The following is a 10,222-nucleotide window of genomic DNA, read 5'->3' on the forward strand; positions in this document are numbered from 1 at the left end:
GTATGACTTAATAAAGAGGCATTTCCTGTGTCTGTATCAGTATAGCCGGTATAACCGCCTTTCGGCGTAACACACCACACACATTTTCTATCTATATATATTATGATTGGATAGAAGTATAGGTCCTGAAAATGTTGGTAGACTCAAACCCGCAGGAGAGACTCCAAACCAACTTCCAGTGCTTAAACTTTTGTGTTCTGTGGTTAGGGAATTCCCCCACCCACATGCTGCCACTCAACTATACAAACACAAAGGCTAACATGTGTGCACACAACACACATGAAAAACAATATCTGCATATGTACATGGAAGCAACAACCAGCCAGATTATCATGCGATATATATTAACATGTGATAAAACATATCTAAATACATGGTCCCTACATTTGAAAATCCATTTTCTCAACCCAGGGATCAGCAATAAGGAGGTTCCTCCTACTGTGAACTGTCCAGTAGTGAATAAACTTCTAAATGTTGAATAAACAATTCTCCATGCAATTCATAACCACAGAAATATCCAAGACTGTCCCACAGCTTAAACTGGCTTAAACTTAATGCCTTATTAGTATTCTGACTAGTTTTAATATTATTACAATTCTATATAATGAATGATATTTTATAGCAGTGTATTGTATTGCATTTTTATGACTATTGTATGTTATTGTAGGAATTTGTATTTCATGTCAACAATTGTTCGACTTTGTAATTTGTATTGCACTGTATTTATATTGTTGTGCTTTGGTGGACAACTTGTAAAGGTGTCAATACGCCTGTTTTGTCCTCCCTTCCACTTGTATGTTTATACTTGTGGTGAATTCTAATAAACAAATAAACAGACTAATGGTAGGGACAGATACTGGCCAAATTGAATGTTTTATTTAACTTATTTAAACATTTTCTGTATCGATTGTCAAAGTAATATTATCAAACCATGCAGAATGAACAAGATTATGCATTGTACCTAAATTACATATTGATAAAGACAATACTATCTGCAGCGTTCAGTTTTTTTGAAAACCGACTTTGCTCAGCTTTGAAGTTTCTATTCACCTCTATCAAAGTAATTAATGTGTAAAACTAGTTGACACATGTACATACATGTGTATGTTCAATTCTCACAATTAATAGCAAGTGTGTCTAGCAAAATGACTTATGAATTATGATGTCCATTTGGTTATCTTAGAAAAGTACATAATATCTAATTATATATAACATAATTATAGAACTGTACAAAATAAAGTCTTAATAGATGAGGTCACTGCAGATATTATTCCGCATAATAAGTGTTGTAATCTGCACCTGTTGATGTACATGTATGTAAGTTTGTAACAATAAACATTTCAGCTAGCCAAGATGTAATTGTGTATTATGATAACAGTTATCTACCATTTGGTATGTCAGCTTTAACTTTACTTTCAGAAGAACGTAGTTGCAGAATGATTATTTTGATGATCGAGGTAAAAACAGTGATTTGATACCTCATTAAGTATGATTAATGATTATTGTGTTTTGTGGCCCATATAATAGGAAACTAATGTCTGTTAACATGATGTAATATTTTGTTACATAAAGAGATCTTTGACACATTTATATGCTTGTGAAATAATGCTGAAGTTGATATTAATAATATCCTTTGCTGATTCATGATCCCTTGTGTGCACAAGTGTATTTCTTTCCTTATGTGTTTACATGTTTGTGTGTGTGTGTGCGCGCGCGTGTGTGTGTGTGTGTGTGAGAGAGAGAGAGAGAGAGAGAGAATGTGCGTGTATGTTTGTGCACCATTCTGATCAAAGTCCAGTGAAGATAGCCCTGCCATAAGTAGGCCAATGTTACGTGAGTGGATTGATCGAGGTTAAAGTCAACTTATGAGACACCTCTTAATACATTTTGTTAGCCAGTGTCCTCATTATGAGACCGAAAGAAACAGATTATTTCAGATAGTTACAACAATTTCTCCATCCATATTTAGAAGATCACCAAAAAACTGCATTTCTACCAAGTTCACAAAACCCACTAATTATGCAGAATGTGGGACTTTTCATTATCCACTGCCTTCAAAGAAGAAGTCGAACCCCATAATAGCTAGCGTAGTAGTAGAAGTTTTTTTCCAGACAGATTGTTACCTGTCTCCTGTTACTGTATTGCAATGAGTATTATACTTGATTGTAAAAGCAATTAGCCTTCGGGCATGAGTTTGCAAATAAAAAAAAAGTTAAACAGAGGAGAGTAGATACATTCCTCGAGCTCAACAGGTGTAAGGAGAGAAGATGTCCCAGAGGACAGCCTGTGCTTGATGTTCTGTCTTCAAACGGAAGTTTGCACAAACTTCGAAGGTACCACAATTTATTTTGTTTACTAGTATTTCATTTTCACTTGAAGGCCTTTTTTTTGTAAAAACAGACTCTGAAGTACATATTACACGTACATCAATATTGTGTACACCACAAATTCATAATTTCAACTGTTTTCCTTATATTTGTCAGCAAATATAGTCCAGCGGTTAGTGACCTTGGGTCAATAGGTCGGGGGTTCGAATCCCGGCTGCTGTTACCTGACTTGCACGCTACTAGAAAGTGTCGCAGTCTGTAGGACGGGTCATTAAAGGCATCCAATGCGATTTCAGGGAAACAAAACTGGAAATATTCTGAATCAGGCAATCTTTGTGATATTGACACATACTGCTTCACATGAGCACATTTAAGTCAGCATTTCATACTTTGGGCATTTAAAGCTGCAGAAACAAGCAAGGGCCCTTCCAGTAACCATTCTCCGTCAGAATTTTGGGAATTTTTGCTCCATGACAGTCAAAATACATTGGGACAGTGTTGTTTCCACGTAGTATGTAGATAAATGACTAGAATATTGGCTGTGAAAAATCAGGTTTCCAAGCCCTAAAAACTGCACTGGATGCCTTTAAGCCGTGGTGCACTGTTCATTGCCTTCGCCAAAAAGAGCTGGGAGAATTTCCTGGTACAATAAACCTGTAAGTACTGTACATAGCATCTTCTCTGTTACCACCAGAATATATAATAGTCCCATCAGGAGAGATATGATACATCATTATTTCACAACAATTGTAGCATGGTACAACATATGGCAGCATATTCATATATGGTATTGCTAACATTTATATAGCAGTACGTATAGTCTATTAGTAACAGTTCTACATGCAGAATTTCATGCAGTTGCTTGCAAATATTGCCTTCCTGTTTATTTGTTACATAACATCTGATTATTGAGCCCTTGACAGTTGCACTTTGGATCATGACATGTAATGGTGGATGCCACTTTGCAATAACTAATTCAAGCCACTGTGATTTTTTTATTGTTTCCAGGTTTGATTAGCTACCAATATTTCGTTACCTGATACATGTATATGTCATCATTATTTGCTGGCCACTAGATAGCCAGATAGGGGACTTAACTTGCATAATTAAGGAGGAAATTCTATAATTACAGTATTTTACAAATTTGTACTTTTATACATGTAATCTATTTAATCTATGGCAGACGGAACATCAACAGATACCAATTGCACAAATGGTGACCTAATTTGCATAATTAATGTGAAAATTCTTGTGACTCCTTATTGGTGAATGATGGGAATTTTATAACTTGTGACATGTGTAAGTTACTTAAAGGTTAACATCACTATGCATATATTATGTTAATGTAGAGGTCATTTGCATAATCAATTAGGACATATTGAAATGAAGTACGACTAAAGAGAGGAATTTCACACGAAAAGTAGTCATTTGATTTTATTTAAAAAACCATAGATATAACTAGACCTTATTTCCATAGTCAGTCAATGAGACAAATAAAACTAGATTATGCTAATTACGACCTTATTTCCATAGTCAATGAGACAAATAAAAGATCATTTACAAAAAGTCATATACTATGGTATTTCATGGAGGTATGAGATCTCCAAATTCTTGTTAAAAATCTAAATCATCCGCTTGGGGTTAAAAGTACACTACTTTTGCAATGTAACCCGGCCCGGCCACCCCCGTCTTCCTACTATTATTGGAACAGGCCAGTGAAATTCACTGAAGAGTGGTCTTACCGCTTTGGTGAAATTTTGGGAAGACGTGTTTTGTTGACATCTGGTCCACTGGCTTCTCTTGCTGGTACGTCTTCGATCGCAAACATTACAATCATTGTACACTTAAAAAGTACACCTTTAACCTCTCTAGCACATCATTGTATACGTGTTTTGTAGCAAATATGTTGGGCAAATATATATGTTGGGTCGGTAATCTGCTATACTCGTTATTGAGGCTAATTCGTTATGATGCATGGGCCTTTTTAGGAAGAATATTATTATTGCTGTCATGTATATTGTGCTCGCCCTGTACTTTGGTTTTCTTTTGTATCCCACAACAGCTGTGGACGTAAACAAAAACTCGAGAGGTCCATACTGAAAAACGTATAACCTGTAGTGTACATCTTTTCACGTGTAATCTGAACGCCATGTTGACTGATGACGTCATAACCGGTTGTACATGTATTAGACCGGATTGCTAACGTCCGGTCCCAGTAGTGTAGTTACGCAACGGATTAGTCGCACTAGTATTGATGATTATACATTTAATTCACTTACTCAGTGGTATAATTGTGGTGTACCTTATACTTTTGCGGGACGAAGGGCCAACTAGCCCAGTAAATAAGGGCCAACTTGCTAATACTGATTATTTACTGGTCAATTTTTTTACCAATTTCTTCTATCTAAATCGTTACTAACTTACCACACAAGGGAGTCTGGTGCCAGATACCTGTAATATAGATATTTATCATGTATTATCATAATACTTCCGGGTGAGGGATTATGCCCTAATTAAGTCGTGTTTTATTTAAAACTTTATTTGCAAAACCATGCCCGAAGGCTAATTGCTTCTACAATCAAGTATAATAATACTCATTGCAATACAGTAACAGGAGACAGGTAACAACTGTCTGGAAAAAACTTCTACTACTATATGTATGCTATCTACATGTATGATGGGGTTCGACTTCTTCTTTTGTGATCTTAGTAGAAATACAGTTTTTTGGTGATCTTCTAAATAACGAAAGGATGGAGAAATTGTTGTTACTGTCTGGAATAATCTGTTTCTTTCGGTCTCATAGTGAGGACACTGGCTAACAAATGTATTTCATTTTCCACTGCATCCATTGCACATTGTTTTATTGTTCCACTTCAAATACAGACCACGATGTCCCTTCCTGTGTGGATACTGAAGCCGCTGGTCACCCGTTTCGTCATTCAAAGCTGGAGAATCGTTTTCGTGGTTTACGGAGTTCATGCCATCAGGCGTGCTGTTTCAGCAGACGAAAAATACAAAAACAATTCGTGGGTCCTTCCTTTTACCTTCATAGTGACGTTGATCCTTGAGTTTTTGCTATACATCAGTGGAGTTTACATCGGAACGGACATGTGGTTTTTCAAAGCCACCGTTTCAAAAGTTCTTGAACTCTTGCTGTCGTTGGTCGGTCTGGCGACCTTTCACGTGATGATTGGTCAGGTTCGCGCCATGATATCTGTTGGCGAGAGGTTGTTTGTACACATTGTGGTGCACAACTGTTTGTTGTTTACTGTTGGTTGGGTTTCCATGGAGATGGTGGTACAGCTCGCTGTGGCGCTGGAGAAACTTCAGGATGTACCGTCTGATGGACTTTGGACCATGATGCTGTTCGGCACCGCCACTCACACAGTGATATGGACTTATATCGAAATCGTGAGGTCAGGAATCACATCTGTTTGGGTATACATAATATCAGTACTACGTATTTTAAAAGACATTAATTTTATGATAAGATTTTATATGATTAATTTTAATAAGATTAAAAAAAATAAAACGGTGCCATTGATAACATCTACTTTCCTACCAATAGTACCATGCAGAAAACCCCCTTCTTTTCCAATATAATGCTAGCTACCGTGACAGCAACATAAGCCTTGTTCATGTGAAGTCACCCAAACCGCGATTTGGGTAACTCACAATCCTCACATCTGGTCCACATGCCACACATTCCTTTCAAACCGTGTCCGATCACAATTCGCCTGAGGTACATTTAGTTGTTTGATGAAAACACGCAAGGTAGCGTGTTATTAATGTCAGAGGTCAATGACCTGCTTGCTGATGCCCCCCTCCCAGCGTATCTCGGCCGAATGCCGACGTTGTCCCGCCAGAGGCGGTGAAGCTCGTCCAAGAACGGACACATTATTTTACCTTTACTGCTTTTTAAGTTGCTGTTTTGCATCTGTCTAGTAATGATTTCATAACAAATATATTAATTTCAATGTTTCTTTTTCTTTTCCTTAGATTTCGCGAGGTATTTCGAGTCGCCGTCACAACACACGTGTCTGTTATAATGTTCATCGCCTGGACATTACCAACTATTCCTGAGGGTGTTTTTCTGCACACGGCACATGTTATACTCTTGGTAACAGCTGTCATCTTGGTCGCTCGACTCGTCAAAGCTATCACACAAATCAAAGACTTCACAACAGTGGCCCTCGGCTCGCACCCGAAAGGAATGGTCAAGTCTCAGAGAGAGATATCACACCTAGCGATGTATACCAAAACTACATGACTTCATTTTAGGTTTAAGTGTGTGCGTCATCATTACCTTCGCCAAGAAGTATGTGTGTGTGTGTGTGTGTGTATGTGTATGTGTATGTGTATGTGTATGTGTGTGTGTGTGTGTGTGTGTGTGTGTGTGTGTGCAGGCCTCAATATTGTTGTATAAATGCAGGTTTTAACATCTCTGGGCATGATTTTTTTTAGAAGAGGAAAAAGGGTAGTTCCTAGTGATTTGGTGATCCTGTTGTTTATCTCCTCTTCAGTCGTATTATCATTGCAACCAGGTTTCCAAGTATCGTACATTCCACTATAGACGCCAAACAAACTAAATAACTTCTAACAGTGTTAATATGGATTTGAAAAAAAAACAGAAGGGAAACTAGCAAAGGATTTGCCAATTTTGCGATTTAGATAAGATTGAGGATGACTATCATTTCGTAGTCGATTGTACGTTATATAGTAATGAGAGAAATTTCCTATATTCGTATATAATAGATAAGTTCCCCAGCTCTGGACATTTAAATGAATCAGAAAAATTTATATTTCTTATGAAACTTAACAAACCATGTATCATTAGTTCTATATGCTCGTACATCTATAACTGCGTCAAGAAGCGAGAAGACGTCGAACAATGTAAATAGTAGATCACATTAGTATGTATAGTTTAAGTATCATTGCTGTATCCTTTTCCTTGTCTATTCATGACCTGTACTTAGCTTGTTAGAGCACAAACGTACACTAAAGGTCTTTCATTAAAGTGAGTTGTTAAAGAGTGATATACCACACATGTATGTGCAGTCTATAGATATCGGAATACTCATATCTGGTCCCATGCGGAACACCACAGAAAAGCGTCTCTCAGTCGGATACCATCCCTCGGTACTTCACGCACGGTTGTCGGTTTAACAGGAAGACACATATCCAGGGAATGCATGGTGGACCGCAGTGAGATGGTGTACTGTACACGATCGAAAGCGTGTGTGAAGTCAGTGAGGACTGGAGTATTGCAAGACCCTGGCTTGTCGGGTGTACTTTCCAAAAAGTGAACCAGGCCAGTAAGCATGTGGTTAACTGAATTGATGATTTCGTTGTATTTACATATTAATGTATTATTTGGTTATGTGTAAATAGGAGACTACAACTTGTAGATACACTACATGTAAGGATTGTTCTCAATTCAAATTTGTAACCTTTAAAATACCGAAACGTTTCATGACAGAGGAGTATAACGTTATCTACCTGACGTCTTCTTAAAGATTATGCAAATTATCAAGGTGGAATGGCCCACGGGGGATGTACCAAAATTAACCAGTTTCACTTCCACCACCTCATTCCGTCGAATGAGGGAGGGGTGAATAAAAACCTAAAAATCTATCAGAAAGTTGAACGTAAAAAAGCTTCTAAAAAACAGCAAAAATCAGTGTTTTAGATGCAATGGCTGACTGTTCACTTTTTAAGCTGCACTATGTAACATTGATCATGTGACGATCCAAGGAGTAACTGTAGTAGTGCTGCTTGTTGTAGTGCTTTATAGTCAATTTAGTGCTATACGTAGTACTTGTTTGTGGTAACTGTAGTATCAAGTGCACAATCTGGTAGCTTACATCATACAGAGGGTCGGACTCTGCTCTCCACTCGCCGTCATCAGCTGCATACTGGCTTTCCTTGACGTTTCGCCCCTTGTTGCAGCACGTCTCTAGCCAGCGGGGCGACAGCGACGGCCACTCGCTGCCCGGCGAGTGGTTATTGGGTGGTATTCCTCAGTGTCCATACCCAGAGTGAGGCATCGACGGTGGTCTTGGTGACTCTCTTAGTTACTTCTCTCCTCTTCTTTCCTGCTAATCCTAACTGTCCCAGTGCCTTCCACAAGGTCTGTCCTATAAAACCCCTGCATCCTACTTCCACTGGGAAGTACCAGGTCTTCCAACCTTTCTCTCTACATCTGCTCACCAGTTCCTGATACTTCATTCGTTTCCGCTCGTTCGCTTCTTCCATCCTGTCTTCCCAGGGAACAGTCAATTCTAGCAGCACTACCTGGGTCGTTTTCCTAGAAAACAGGATCAAGTCTGGTCCTAGGTTCGTGTCGATGATATCTGCCGGGAAAGCCAGTTGTTTGCCAAGATCAGCATGTAAGGACCAGTCACTTGCTGATGCTATGATTCCTATCTGCTCTCTTTCCTTCTTCTCTTTACTCTTTCCTCTCCATCCCTCCTTTACAAAGCTGATGAACTGCAATCCCTTCCTCTGTTTTCCCTTGACCTTATTCTCCGTTATCTGTTCTTCTACTGCACTGGCTATCACTTTCAGGACTTGGTTGTGGCGCCAGGTGTACCGCCCCTTGCCTAGTGCAACCGGACAGCTTGTTAGGACGTGGCTAAGGTTCCCTGTCTTGCCACAGAGCTCACACTTGTCTTCATCTTTCTTCCTCCACCTCTTCAGGTTTGCAGCTGTTGGCAGAAGATCGTAAACAGACTTCAGCAGGAATCTTATCTTCAAGGGTTCACTATACATGAGTTCATTCCACATGACCTTTCTTTCTCGTACTCCCTCCCATCTTGTCCAAGCTCCTTGAACCCCCTGGCTTACTGCTCTTGATCTCCGAACCTCTTCCTCCTGCTGTCTAACTTCCTTCTGGATCAGTTCCCTCCTCTCCCTTGGGCTAGCAGTACCCCATCTCTGGGTTCCTTCCCTTCCTGCTCCAAACCCTCTCCTGCCTTGAGCTACTACTCCCACGATGTCTCTGTGCTTAAGTCTACTTGTTGCGCTGGCGACTGCTTCTGCTGCTGCCCACTTCTTTCCTGATCTTAGTCTTATTCCTGCCTGGCTAACCAACTCGTCTCGACTCTCCTGTAACATTAGTTGGGCTCTTGCCTTCGTCACTTTATACTCTTCTTCCATTGACGTTAGTGGCAGCTGTAGTTTGGCTGTTTTGCTGTACAATCCTATGCTCGTCAGTCCTGGAGGCACCCCCAGCCACTTTCTCAGATGTCTGCTCACCCTCCTCTCTACTTCCTCCACAACTGTAAGGGGTATATCGTACATGGTCATCGGCCATACTGCTCGTGGTAACAATCCATACTGGTAGCACCATACTTTGTATCTCCCTGGGAGTTCACTATTCTCAATGGCTTCTAGCCCGTCTCGTATCTGTTGCTTGAATTCTTCAATGTTCTTCTTGTCACTTAATGTTACATCAAACTTCTTCCCTAGGCTTTTGATGGGCTGCTCCGCAATTGCAGGGATTCTTTCCCCCTGCACTTCTAGCTGCAACTTGTCACAGATCTTCCCCCTTCGCATCACCAGTTTCCTGCACTTTTTGCCTTCGACGAGAAGGCTATGAAATCGGTTTCGGCCTGTTTTGTAGATTATGCACGGTAAAGTTTGAAGGCATGGTCCGAGGTTCACGATTTTTGGCAGGCAGGTTGATTTGGGGGTGGCCATTGTCAAGGCTAAAAATGGGCTTCGTGGGGGGTTCCTAAGTCACTGTAATTGACCTTGGTTTTTGGTGTTTTTTCCTTGTCATCAAGATATCTCGAGTATCCTTAAATGGATGTTCATGATTTTTAGTGGGCAAGTTACCGTTGAGAATGCCGAGGTCAAGTTCAAAGATGGGCCCCGTGGGGGTTTCTATGTCA

The 10,222-nt window shown here is 39.8% G+C and overlaps 2 protein-coding genes across 2 annotated transcripts in view; one reads left to right on the top strand and one right to left on the bottom strand.

The window, feature by feature from the left end:
• LOC109462281 overlaps positions 1-6,617 on the top strand; it is a 17,969-nt gene extending 11,352 nt beyond the window's left edge. The window contains exons 4-5 of the mRNA XM_019758813.1: positions 5,211-5,743; positions 6,327-6,617. Coding sequence (XP_019614372.1) covers positions 5,217-5,743; positions 6,327-6,597 — 798 coding nt within the window. The 5' untranslated portion in view covers positions 5,211-5,216 and the 3' untranslated portion in view covers positions 6,598-6,617. The remainder of the gene's footprint in view (positions 1-5,210; positions 5,744-6,326) is intronic.
• A 1,713-nt stretch (positions 6,618-8,330) lies between these two features.
• LOC109462261 overlaps positions 8,331-10,222 on the bottom strand; it is a 4,175-nt gene continuing 2,283 nt past the window's right edge. The window contains exon 2 of the mRNA XM_019758792.1: positions 8,331-9,903. Coding sequence (XP_019614351.1) covers positions 8,331-9,903 — 1,573 coding nt within the window. The remainder of the gene's footprint in view (positions 9,904-10,222) is intronic.

The sequence above is a fragment of the Branchiostoma belcheri genome, unplaced genomic scaffold (assembly GCF_001625305.1).
Source record: "Branchiostoma belcheri isolate BF01 breed outbred unplaced genomic scaffold, Haploidv18h27 scaffold114, whole genome shotgun sequence".
Lineage (NCBI taxonomy): Eukaryota > Metazoa > Chordata > Leptocardii > Amphioxiformes > Branchiostomatidae > Branchiostoma > Branchiostoma belcheri.